This window comes from Dendrobium catenatum, unplaced genomic scaffold, assembly GCF_001605985.2.
Source record: "Dendrobium catenatum unplaced genomic scaffold, ASM160598v2 fragScaff_scaffold_1220, whole genome shotgun sequence".
In the NCBI taxonomy this organism is placed as follows: domain Eukaryota; kingdom Viridiplantae; phylum Streptophyta; class Magnoliopsida; order Asparagales; family Orchidaceae; genus Dendrobium; species Dendrobium catenatum.
The window spans coordinates 3,061,858-3,073,956 of record NW_021319682.1 but is presented as its reverse complement, the minus strand read 5'-3'; the positions used below and the strand labels follow the sequence as shown (position 1 = coordinate 3,073,956).

Below are 12,099 nucleotides of genomic sequence, written 5' to 3'. Positions count from 1 at the left end.
AAGATTCATTTAATGAGATAAAGGCTTGCAAGAGTCATTTTTTTTAACATATTATCATAATTTAAAATTTATTTTAGAACTTTTGAATTCAATTTTATCTATCATTGATAGCTTTTATGAAGGAAACATAAGTCGCATTAATCTATATCACATCAAAATTGATGAATTAAAGAAATGAGAACGAATGACTAAAATTATCTTTAATCATTTTAAATAACATCAGTGGTGTAAATTATGATGCACTAATATAAATATGAGAACACAAATATAATACAACACCAATATGAGACATATATATATATATAAATTAAAAAATGAAAATGATGTAAATTAAATAGATTTATGTAATTTATTTAAAATATATTTTTTCCAATTAATGATTGAGTCGAAGAAAAGGCTAAATCATTGAGAATTTGACTTTTAATAGGACAAAATAGAGAAAAAAAGGATTCATATAGCCGACCCGGGCCAGACAAAGGCTTGATATTGTTGTTATTGTAATGATCGAGTCGAAGATGAATTTATGAAGAAAGGCTAAATCACAAAAACTTTTTTTTGACATCCCTAAATAACTCTATTATTTAAGGTAATTTCAAAAATCAAATAAATTGTATGTCATAGCTACTATTGTTTGAATAACATAAAATAAAAAACGCCTTAGAAAAAAATCATCTACAGAACAAATATGTACATATATTAAGATGGGTATTGCCTTAAACAATGGCTTTTTGAATTTATTAACATTTCAAAGTGTCGGATGAAAAGCATGCAAAATTTCATTTACAGAACTCTGTAAGCCCATCAAAACATGAAAATTATTAAGCAAATGTGGAAGAAACAAAAGCTTACTGTGAAATAAGATTCTGTTGGTGAGCTCAAATAGATCATTGTTCCTCTGGTTCAATCCACCTTCATCCCAAAGGAAATTTCTTGTGAAGGAAGAACAGCTATTGTTCTCAGTCAAGAGTCCAAACCTGAAGTGAAATCCCAAATGGAACAAATTAACACAATGATCAAATGCTGGGTTACAGAATTTGTAAGATATTATAATAGCTTAGTAATTTTCAACCTTAATTTTTCCATCAGAAGAACCTGAAAACAGCATTTCTCCTTCAGAATCTGATACCAGAGATGTAACCTTTGTATTTCCTGTATTTCCTACTTTGAGATAGCCAATTCTTATCAATCTATCCTTCATCCAAACTTCAATGAATCCATTTTTAGTACCAGTGAAAACAAAATCATCGTTTACAGCGATACTGTGGATGTCCGAATTTGTCATAAAAGATCCTATTGCGGTTTTTGTTGTCAAAGAGAATACCTGGAATGCAGAATGTCTAATAATAAGAAATATATAAAGGAAAAATAGACAGGACTATCTGTTCTTGGTATCCTTAAATTATTAATTTCTAGCACTGTTTTTGGGTAATACACTAAGATAGCATTTTGATTTTTATGTGGCATCCAATATCTCTTTGTTAAGTAGCTATGCTGGTTACTCCAGTACTTTTTTTTCCATGTTGGCATGCAACAACTTTACAAAGACTTCCAAATAATAGTTTGAGGCTTCATTTGGTTGTCTGGCACCTTTTGTAAAAGATAGTTTTAAAAATGTTGGTTGATAAAACAGTGGTTTCTACCAGATAAGCAAATATAAAAAAACTTCTCAAAATAGTAGAAAAATGACGTTCCGTAAAAAGCATTTCTATAGAAGCGTCGTATACAAACGTCAACCAAAAAATAATTGTGCCTTCTCGAAACAGAAAAGGTGAAATTTATCCGTCTCAAACGAGGCTTGAATGTGTGCTGATGTTATGTTGTGGGACCTAATTTTTGTTCTAAAAAGAGAACAAAAAAAAAAAAAATTCTAAAAAAAAAAAAAAAAAAAAAAAAAAACGTTGTAGACTTAGCATGAAGTTGACCTTTACGGTAAGGTCACCGTGGGGAGAAATTATCCTGTGCGAACACCGGACGCAGCTCTACATCCGGATGCTGAAAAACCAAACATCAGTACTGATATCGAGTACCGATCAGTACAGAGCCGCTGTACATTAAAAAGATGACGTAGCGTATTTTTATTGGTCTCTGGACATCATTCGGTATCCGCACAGAATAATTTTTCCACTGTGGGGGAGGAAGGGGGCAGGTCATTCCTGAAAAGTAGACCATGTTTGCCGGTTATGTAATAAAAGGTATTATATGAATTTTATAGTATTTTGGGTATTGAAATTAATTGCAACATAGACATGATGGATGACCCTGCATAAACTTCTTGTGTTTTGCATATTGATATTTTCTATTATGTTATTTTTTTGGTCTCGATGTAGCTATCATAGTACATATGGCTACACTTATTTTACAAGGATTAAAATCTTAGAACTGCAGTTTTAGGTTTCATTTGAGATGATTTTCTTACTTCTACTTAAAGCGACTTTTTAGTTCAAAAATTAAAATTTTAATACTAAAAATCTACTTTAAAAAGCAATATGATAGCCGTCCCAAACGAAACCTTAATCTCAACCACAGATGCAGTCATTTAAGGGTGGTTACCTAATGGGATCATGTGTAATTGTATAATGCAGTATGAATAGTGGCCCTATACCCTTGGGGGAAATATAACTGAAAATGCGGTAGACCTCACCCAAAACGTCCATTGAAACAGAAAGAATGAACAGTAACACACGACTGTAAAGAATGGAGCACGGGGAAATCTCTGAATAGAGTCAATTGACTTATCACACTCACCTTCCCAGCGATTCCATCAACAGAAGACCCGCCAGCAAAGAGAACACCATCTTGAATGCAGAGGGCATGTATAGTCTGTTTGCCCAACAATTTCCTTGTTCCTGAATAAAATGTATTTGATGTATACCTCTTCAGATCTACTTCCTGCAAAACAAACTAACAATTCATCATGCACAAGAAAATCTAGATTTGAACACTAGTTGAATTGTCCAATTAGTCATTAAACCCTTTTCATCCCATAGCCTTAACAAATGCAGGGGATTACTAAAGAGTTTATAGCTCATGTTGTTTGAATGGGAATAAATAAATTTCTACTAAAACAGATATGTTATTCTTGTAACGAGACCTGGATGCTGTAGCCAGTGCAGCCACAATATAAACTTTCATTTGTCATGGCCATGCATTTCACATTTTTGCTGACGTTAACTTGCTTTGGCATGCCAATCCAGTTAGAGATCTGCTAGTGTAAGAAGAAGATTTTGACGATCATGGTTGCCTATAATAAGCGAATATGCAAAAGAAAAAACTGACCTTGGCGCTTGATCCTTGAGATGAGAAACACAAAATACTGGCATTAGCAGTCAAGCAGTGAACTGGTTCTTTCATGTCATAAACCTGAAGGCTATGAATTTCTGGTTCAGTTGTCCAGACCTATAAAATGACAATAATATAGAAAAATGCTTGGGATTATTAATAGGAAAAACTTCGTGGTGCCTATAGGCTGATCTCAATTTAAGATAGGATTGAATATATAAGGGTTTCCTTGTGAACTGATTATGGTTTGAGCATATCCAATCTTCTGCCAACTTGGATTAATTTGGCTCAATTCAATCAAAGACAGCTAAAAATCAACTAATATTAAAAACCAATTTACTGATTTTTTTCTTTTTTTAATACAATTGGCTCATTTTTATATCAATATGCATAATTTCCTACAAGTTGCATATCAATAAAAATGAAAAGCCTCCATCCACATATACATGCATATATAAATGGGGGGTGGGGTTATGTGATGGAGCCCACACACTAATTAGTGTTGTATTGGAGGGAAATTTAAAATTAGGGGATGTTCAGGGATTTAGTAATTGTCCTTTTGCTTTAAGCCTTTAATTACTCTTTTCTTGCTAGAGTTAGGGTTATCTTGAATTTGACGACTGAATTTGAGATCTAGGTTTTTTTTTGGGCTCTAGGCTTTGGCTGGAGATTTGGAGAGTTGAATCTTCCTCTCGAATTGAAGATTTTTGTATCGGTTTGATGTTTTCTTCTTCTATTGTTGAAATTGAAGTGATTATTACTCTTATTTTTCTACAAAGCTTAAAAAATCTGCACCATTTTGCTGAATTTCTCCTAAATTCAGCAAGTTTTTGCACTATTAGTGGCTATTTTCTATCAAATTTGTATCAGAGCATATCGATCTAAGGGGAATCAATGGCTAGAAGGAAAGTGGAAGTTATGGAGGGAGACTTAGGTCAACTAAAATCAGATTTTGAAAAGAAAACTTCTAATTTTCAAAATCAGTTTGCATCCGTCCATGAAAAGATAGATGGAAGGTCCGCCGTCGTGGAGGAAATGTTGAAGAAGCTACTTGAAGACAAACCCAAACCGCCGGTGTTGGAAGCAAAGGAAACCACTGGCGGACATGGGAGAGGTGGAAACCCGAACCTGTTTAGGGAGAGAATAAATCCAAAAGTTGAGATTCTGGATGGAGGAGGCGGAATGCCTCCGCTAGAGCCGCTTTCTAGGGAGAAGATATGTAGCGGGTACGAACAAAGGGGTGCTGATTTTACAAGGAGAGGTGTGGAATATGAATGCCGAGGTACTGATTTTGAAAGGAGGAGAGCAGATTTTGAAGAAGGCCTTGGGTTCGAGCGCTGAAGGGTAGAGCATAACACTTGCGGAGAACATCCATTGCGAGGAATGGGCGACTACAGAGAATTCAGGGGAAATAGAGGTGACCTGAGAGTAAGGAAGCTGAAGAAGCGCATCTTTGAGGGCGGAGACGCACATAGTGGATATACAAGGTGGAAAGATACTTTGCAGTTAACGGGTTGACAGATAAGGAGAAATTGATAGTGGCAGGACTTTGTTTGGAGGGGAAGGCATTAGCGTGGTACCAGTGGAGGGACATGAGGCGACCCATTCGGAGTTGGAGGGAGTTCAAGGACTGTTTACTAGAAGGTTTCCGAACCAGTAGGGGAGGAGACTTCTATGAGCAGCTCTCCACCCTGACCAAAGTACCTGGAGAGGGGGGCTAGGGGCAGCAGTATAGGATGACCATCACCTTCTTAGCTCCAAAGGGGCCCGCACCGAGGAGTCTGAGAGAAGTCTCGAAGGAGAAGACTAGAGGAGGAGGTTTTGGGGAAAATTTCAAGAAGCTCACAGAGGAGTTGCAGGAGAAGCGAGCAAGGGGGTTATGCTTCAGAAGTAACGAGAAGTACATGTCGGGGCATAGGTGCAAGGACTGAACTCTTTAGGTTCTCATCGTCTATGATGACGAGTAAGCTAAAGAAGGAGGTGAGGGTGGGACAGTGGAAGAGGAAAAGGAGAAGCTGCATCTGGACGTGGCGGAAGTCTCTCTGAATTCCATGGTGGGATTCACCTCGAATCACACCATAAAAGTGACAGTAGAGATAAATGATAGAGATGTGGTGGTGCTAATCGATAGTGGGGCCACCCACAATTTCATCTCCAATCATATTATTGATTTGTTGGGGGTGAAATTAGCGGATACCGGGGGTTATGGGGGTGATGATGGGCACATGGAAGGTGAAGATGGGTAGAGGAGTATGTAGAGGAGTAGTGCTTACTATTCAGAGGATTGAGTGAGAGATGATTTCCTTCCCTTGAAATTGGGAAGCACTGACATCATCATGGGGATGAAGTGGCTACAAACCATAGGAGATACCAAGGTAAATTGGGGAGCTTGAGGATGGAACTGGAGGTGGAGGGAAGGAGGATGGTGATTCAAGGAGATGCAGGATTATATAGAGTCATGGTGTTTCTCAAGACCATGATCAGGACCATACAGGAGGTGGGGGGAGGGATCCTGGTGGAAATCCAGAGCTTAGAAGGGATGACATTAGAGGTAGGGGGAGACATTTCTTTGTCAGTACAACCACTCATTTAGCAGTTCAAGGGGATTTTTCAACCACCCAAAGGCCTACCCCCACAGAGGGAGCTGAAACACGCCATTAGACTGAAGGAAGGGGTGTCACTAATCAGTGATCATCCGTACCACTACCCTCCTATTAAGAAGGATGAAATAGATAAGCTGATCTGTGAGATGTTGGAAGTAGGGATCATTAAGCCGAGTGTAAGTCCTTTCTCTAGTACAGTCGTATTAGTCAAGAAGAAGGATGGAAGCTAGAGGTTTTGTGTGGATTACAAGGCCTTGAATAAGGAGACTATGCCGGATAAGTTTTCTATTCCTATGATTGATGAGCTACTTCAAGAGTTGTATGGTGCAGTGATGTTTTCTAAGTTGGACTTGAAGTCGGACTATCATCAAATAAGAATGGAAGAGGAATATGTTCAGAAGACAATTTTCAAGACACAAGAGAGACACAGAGTTTTTTGTGATACCGTTTGGGCTTACTAACGCCCCTGCTACTTTCCAGTCCTTAATGATGAACAGGGTGTTCCGGTCGTACCTCCGAAAGTATATCTTAGTTTTATTAGATGACATAATGGTGTACAGCAAGACCGAAGGGGAGCATCTCAAACATTTGAGGGTGGTCTTTGAAGTTCTACAGGAGCATCAGTTAATGGTCAACCTGAAGAAGTGCAGCTTCGCACAGGTTAGGATGGAGTATTTGGGGCATGTGGTATCACATGAAGGGGTGACAGCCGATCAAGCCAAAATTGAGGCAATGCAAAAGTTGCCTTTACCTAGGAACTTGAGAGAGCTGAGGGGTTTCCTATGATTGACGAGTAACTACCGAAGGTTTGTAAAAGGGTACAACAATATAACTTGGCCTCTGACAGAGCAGTTAAAGAAGGATGGCTTCTTGTAGGGGGAAGCGGCTACCCAAGCTTTTGAAAGACTGAAGAAGGACATGACCATAGTACCGGTTTTGGCTTTACCAGATTTAAGTTTGTGCTGGAGACAGATGCATTCAGACATGGGTTGGGGGCAGTGCTGATGCAGAATCATAGACCCATAGCCTACTTTAGTCAAGTGTTGACATCTAGAGCTAGGCTGAAGCCTATGAATGAAAGGGAATTGATGACCATCGTCTTAGCCATTTAGAAGTGGCATCCATACCTGCTGGGTTGGCACTTCATCGTCAGAACATATTAAACGAGTTTGAAGTATCTACTGGAGCAGAGGATGGTGACTGAGGAACATCAGAGGTGGTTGTCCAAACTCTTAGGATACAATTTTAAGATCCAATACTGACCAGGGTTGGAGAATAAGGCGGTTGATGCCTTATCCAGGTGTGGGGGAGAGCTCTAGGAGATGACCATTTCAGTACCCCTGATGGTGGATTGGGGGGGGGGGGGGGGATTTGCGGAGAAACGACGCGAACGGCGCCGAATCGGCGCGATTTGCGGCAGAATTTGCGGGATTTCAGTCCGAGGTACGTACAGATTTTTGCTATTTTTGTTTCTTTGTATAGAGGTTAACATATACCAAGGGATATTTGTGTGCCACGAACCTCCATCCATATTCCCCACCTACTGTAAGAGTTTAATGGGAGTGCGGTTAGTGGTCATTCTGGGTTACAGAAGACATACAAAATACTAACGGTTGAATTATATTGGAAGGGTATGCATAAATACATGAAGGAGATGGTGGCAAGGTGTGAGATGTGCTAGAGAAACAAGTACATGGCTATGGCTCTAGTAGGGTTACTACAACCCTTATCACTTCCAAACAGGGTATGGGAGGGAGTGTCCATGGATTTCATAAATGACCTACCATGATTTGAGGGATTCACAGTCATTATGGTGGTGGTTGACAGGCTGAGTAAATACACGCATTTCATTCTCTTACGACACCCCTATACCACATTTATAGTGGATACAACATTCATTAGAGAGGTGGTTAGGTTGCATGGAATTTCAGAGTCGATAATTTCTGACCGAGATAAGGTGTTTCTCAGCCAGTTTTTGAGGGAGTTGTTCATGTTGCAGGGTATAGTTCTTAAGATAAGCACCGCCTACCACCCTCAGACGGATGGCAAACGGAGGTAGTCAATAGAAGCTAGGAAACTTACTTTAGGTGTTTTGCTTCAGAAACACCACGGATGTGGGCCACGTGTTTAGCTTGTGCTGAATATTGATACAATACATCGTACCACTCAGCTTCTCAGATGACCCATTTTAAAGTGTTGAATGGAAGGGACCCTTCACACTTGGTTCATTTTGGGAAAGGAAACACGCCAGTCTCGTCAGTGGATCAGCACTTGGAATTAAGGGATAGGCTGCAAGAGGAATTAAAGAGGCACCTGCTGAGGGCACAACAGATAACAAAGAAGAAGAAAGATGCTCATAGGAGGGACATCCAATTTGAAGTGGGGGAGAGGGTGTTCTTAAAATTGCGACCCTACATACAGAAGACAGTGGCTCATAGGAGGAACGAGAAATCGACCCCAAGATATTTTGGGCCATACGAGATAGTGGAAAGGATTTGAGCAGTGCCGTACCAGTTGAAGTTACCCCCGACCGCCACCATACACCAGTGTTCCATGTGTCACAGTTGAGGAAAGCTATAGGGTAGTCTACAGTTAGTGCAGAGCTACCGGCAACACTGACTGAGGAGTTGGAAGTGGTCTTAGAACCATTGGAACTAAAAGGGGTGATATAAGGTACATAGGAGAATAAAGACGTGCTGATTAAATGGAGGGGCCTTTCAGACTTTGACTCCACTTGGAAACCGTATGAGAGGGTGAAGCATCAATTTCCTTCATTTCACCTTGAGGACAATGTGAGACTTTGGGAGGAGAGTAATGTTAGGTCGGCCCAAGGAGCGTCGGCTGAACCGGTCCATTTTGGACCGATTCAAGCCTACAAATGGTGGGCCAGGGGGTGGGGCGGAACCAGGGAAAGAGAGAGAGGGGGGAGGGGGAGGCTAATGTGATGGGGCCCACACATTAATTAGTGTTATATTGGAGGGAAATTTGAAATTAGGGGTTGTTTAGGGATTTTGTAATTATCCTTTTGTTTTATTTACTCTCTTCTTGCTAGGGTTAGGGTTATCTTAAATTTGAAGGCTGAATTTGAGATCTAGGTTTTACTTTTGGGCTCTAGGTTTTGGCTTGAGATTTGAAGAGTTGAATCTTCCTCTTGACTTGAAGATTCTTGTATCGGTTTGTTGTTTTCTTCTTCTATTGTTTAAATTGAAGTGAGTATTCCTCTTATTTATGCACTATTGGTGGTTGTTTTCTATCATATATCATCAACACGAGTCTTCTCTAAATTCTTGGAATTACTTGATTGATAACTAAAAGCATGTAAACTTGAATGACTTTACCTAATTTCAATATTATAGATGAAAACCAAGACTTTATGTCTGTCGTACTTAAGTTTGTATGTGTACAGTAATCTATGCATCAATATGTGTGCAAAAGGCTTATGCATGCAAGCAGGAAAGCTCAAATGATATCAAAGCAACATGATCACATCAAATATGGACTTAAAACGGCTGAAAAATAAATTTGATGGAACACAATGGGGTTAAAAGCATAGTCCTATCTTTCGCAAAGTATAAATACCTAAAAAATTAAAGCCCACAATGCGGTTCCTGACAATTAAAACTTGTCGGCATTTTTCACAGTTGTAATAACAAATTAGACTAACGTCAATACTCGATATATCCTTAGTAAGTATGACCAGCTACTACTGTTACAAACATGTCGATTCCGGGTTTATGTGGCATAAAGAAGAAAGTAACAGCCAGAATACTGAGTCTTTCTATCAAACAAATGAGATGAAAAGCACTAAAATATTTAAGGGACCAAAGCAAGGAAAGTATGTAATTCCATCAAAAAGGGAAATGACCAATTGAGATAAAAAGCGTTAAAATATTTAAGGGACGTAAGCAAGCAAAATACGTAATTCAATGAAAAAGCAAATGATAAGTACTCGGATGGTTTTATCAAGAGAACAACTGTATAATCTATCACTTGATAGAGGAATATGAAGGCCAGTAACCGCCTTCAAGTGTCCTTGAACTTCTTGAATCAACTGCCATCCCCTCTTCCCAACATCCCACACCTACAGAAAAAGTATGATGCTGATTTAGCAAGACCTTTGATAGGAAATACTTGAGTTTGCAAGTAACCCTAATGGGAATAATTGAGTTCGCAAGCAAACCTAATAATAATCGGTAAAATCAGCGAGAAAAATAGAAGAATTTGGGTGAAAGCAATCAAAATCACTAGATAATTTTATAGAAATCAAAGCGAAGCAAGAACGAAACAAATATAAAATTGATCCTCAATTCGAGAGGAGGGTCATTCTCTCCCAATCTCTAGACGAGAAGCCTAGAGCCCAAGACACCAAAGAGAACTCCAAGAAAAACAATAATCATGCATGCCCTAACCTTAGCCTCTCATCTTCTTTAAATACATATCTTCCTAATAAAAAACTTCCTAAAATAAACCAAATTCAAATTAGCCTCCAAAGCTTTAGCCGCCCCCTTCCCTCTCTCCAATTGCCGCCCAAGGGGGTGGGGGGGCCACATGTTTGGGCGGACAACTCTTAAGGAGGCAGGTGGCTTGGGCTGCCTCATATAGACCTGAACAGGCCCCACCTGGGCCGATTTGGTCGGTTCACCTTGAACCATAACAACCTTCCTCAAATTTCAAATCTTATCCAACATTGGCTCATGCCTATACAATTTGCACTTTCTAGATTGAACCAATTATATGATTTATGTAATGCATATATGTGATGCAAAGTATAAGAATGCTGCATGAGATAAATCTTACCTTAATAGTTCCATCAGAGTGGCTGCTAAAGAGCCGACCTCTCGAATGAACCAGGGACAATACCTCACCATTAAAAGTTGAGTCTATCTCAAATAATTCCGCACAAGACCAGAATTCTGACTGAAAGACAAGTCAATGAAATATGAGAATTAACAACAACGCTCAAAATTTTTCAAAGAACACGCCAAAGTACTCACCGTGTCAACAGATGGCAAGTTCATTATTTCTTTCAGGGTTTCCGCAACCAGTGAAGAATACCTTTTAAGTTTCTTCAAAGGCTTGTAAATTCGCTTTGCATACGCTACAACTCCTTTATCTAAATCTGAAATCTTGCAACCAAAAATTTAATTTCATAGTTCATGAAGGGAACACTAAGAACACCAGACAAAACATTAAATCACCTGGATCACTAAACAAGTTTTTCAAAGCCAAGGTGGCAAGGACTTTCTCCTCCATGCTTTTAGATGATTCAAGGATATCTAACAAGTGATCAAGTAAACAGCGACTTGCAATAACTCTCACACCAGTATCTGGAAGAATGTTGAGGATATGTATGAGCCATGTAGCAATAACAAGACATGACTTGGTCATCTCCATGGACTTGCTCATTAGACATTCCTCCAGTGCCTTAAAAATCGCACCATTTTCATGATTACATAGTACAAAGGCCACTCTTCTCTCCCAAATACTCATAGCTTTTGCTTCCTCTTCCTGAAGATTAATGTGCAAAGCAAACCTAAATTAATATGAGAAAACAATGACGCAAATGAAACACAAGATAGAATGAGTTGAAATTAAACAAACCACATTTGATTCCACGACATCAATAGAGATTCCGTCTTCTTCTTCATCCTTCAAGATGCTATTTAGCTGATAAACCCCAGCAATCTTCAATAACCATGCTTCAGTTATAGGCTCCCCTGAAGCATTCAACCGCCCAGTCAGAGAAAATAATGTCTCTAGAGCAATGATTTGGCAAAGAGGAAAATCTTTTGTTTTAAGAGCTTCTATTATTGAATCAATAGCTTCATCCCTGTAAATGCTTGTCTTTCGAGGTTCAACCTGAAAATCATGTGTAAGAGCTGTAATTCTTTAGAACAGAGAAGTTCATCTCTGCATAGGTCCACTATAATACTAGATATAAGAAACAAACCAGAAGATCAAGCTGGAGAAGGAGGCTAGCAACCAATGGCTGCTGCTCAATTGGAGCCATTTGAAGATAGACTAGAAAGGAGTGCATACTACTAAATGCTCCCTCATCTTTAATTATCTGTAAAATCTGATTACAGAACGTCCTCCTGAAACCCAGATAAACATACACTGTGAACTTCAAAGTAAAAAGTGAAAACAGATTAAGCTTAAGCTTAAGCTGAAAGGAAGAAATCTTTCCATGATCCTTGCGACAATATATATATATATA

At 39.1% G+C, this 12,099-nt stretch overlaps 1 protein-coding gene across 1 annotated transcript in view; it reads right to left on the bottom strand.

Moving 5' to 3' along the window:
- Nucleotides 1-668: 668 nt before the first annotated feature.
- The window catches only part of LOC110104361 (putative E3 ubiquitin-protein ligase LIN-1), a 21,646-nt gene continuing 10,215 nt past the window's right edge, over nucleotides 669-12,099 (bottom strand). The window contains exons 6-16 of the mRNA XM_020833431.2: nucleotides 11,833-11,977; nucleotides 11,484-11,741; nucleotides 11,081-11,390; nucleotides 10,877-11,001; nucleotides 10,680-10,799; nucleotides 9,832-9,963; nucleotides 3,277-3,396; nucleotides 3,092-3,202; nucleotides 2,746-2,889; nucleotides 1,070-1,321; nucleotides 669-974 (exon numbers count right to left, since the gene is read on the bottom strand). Coding sequence (XP_020689090.1) covers nucleotides 957-974; nucleotides 1,070-1,321; nucleotides 2,746-2,889; nucleotides 3,092-3,202; nucleotides 3,277-3,396; nucleotides 9,832-9,963; nucleotides 10,680-10,799; nucleotides 10,877-11,001; nucleotides 11,081-11,390; nucleotides 11,484-11,741; nucleotides 11,833-11,977 — 1,735 coding nt within the window. The 3' untranslated portion in view covers nucleotides 669-956. The remainder of the gene's footprint in view (nucleotides 975-1,069; nucleotides 1,322-2,745; nucleotides 2,890-3,091; nucleotides 3,203-3,276; nucleotides 3,397-9,831; nucleotides 9,964-10,679; nucleotides 10,800-10,876; nucleotides 11,002-11,080; nucleotides 11,391-11,483; nucleotides 11,742-11,832; nucleotides 11,978-12,099) is intronic.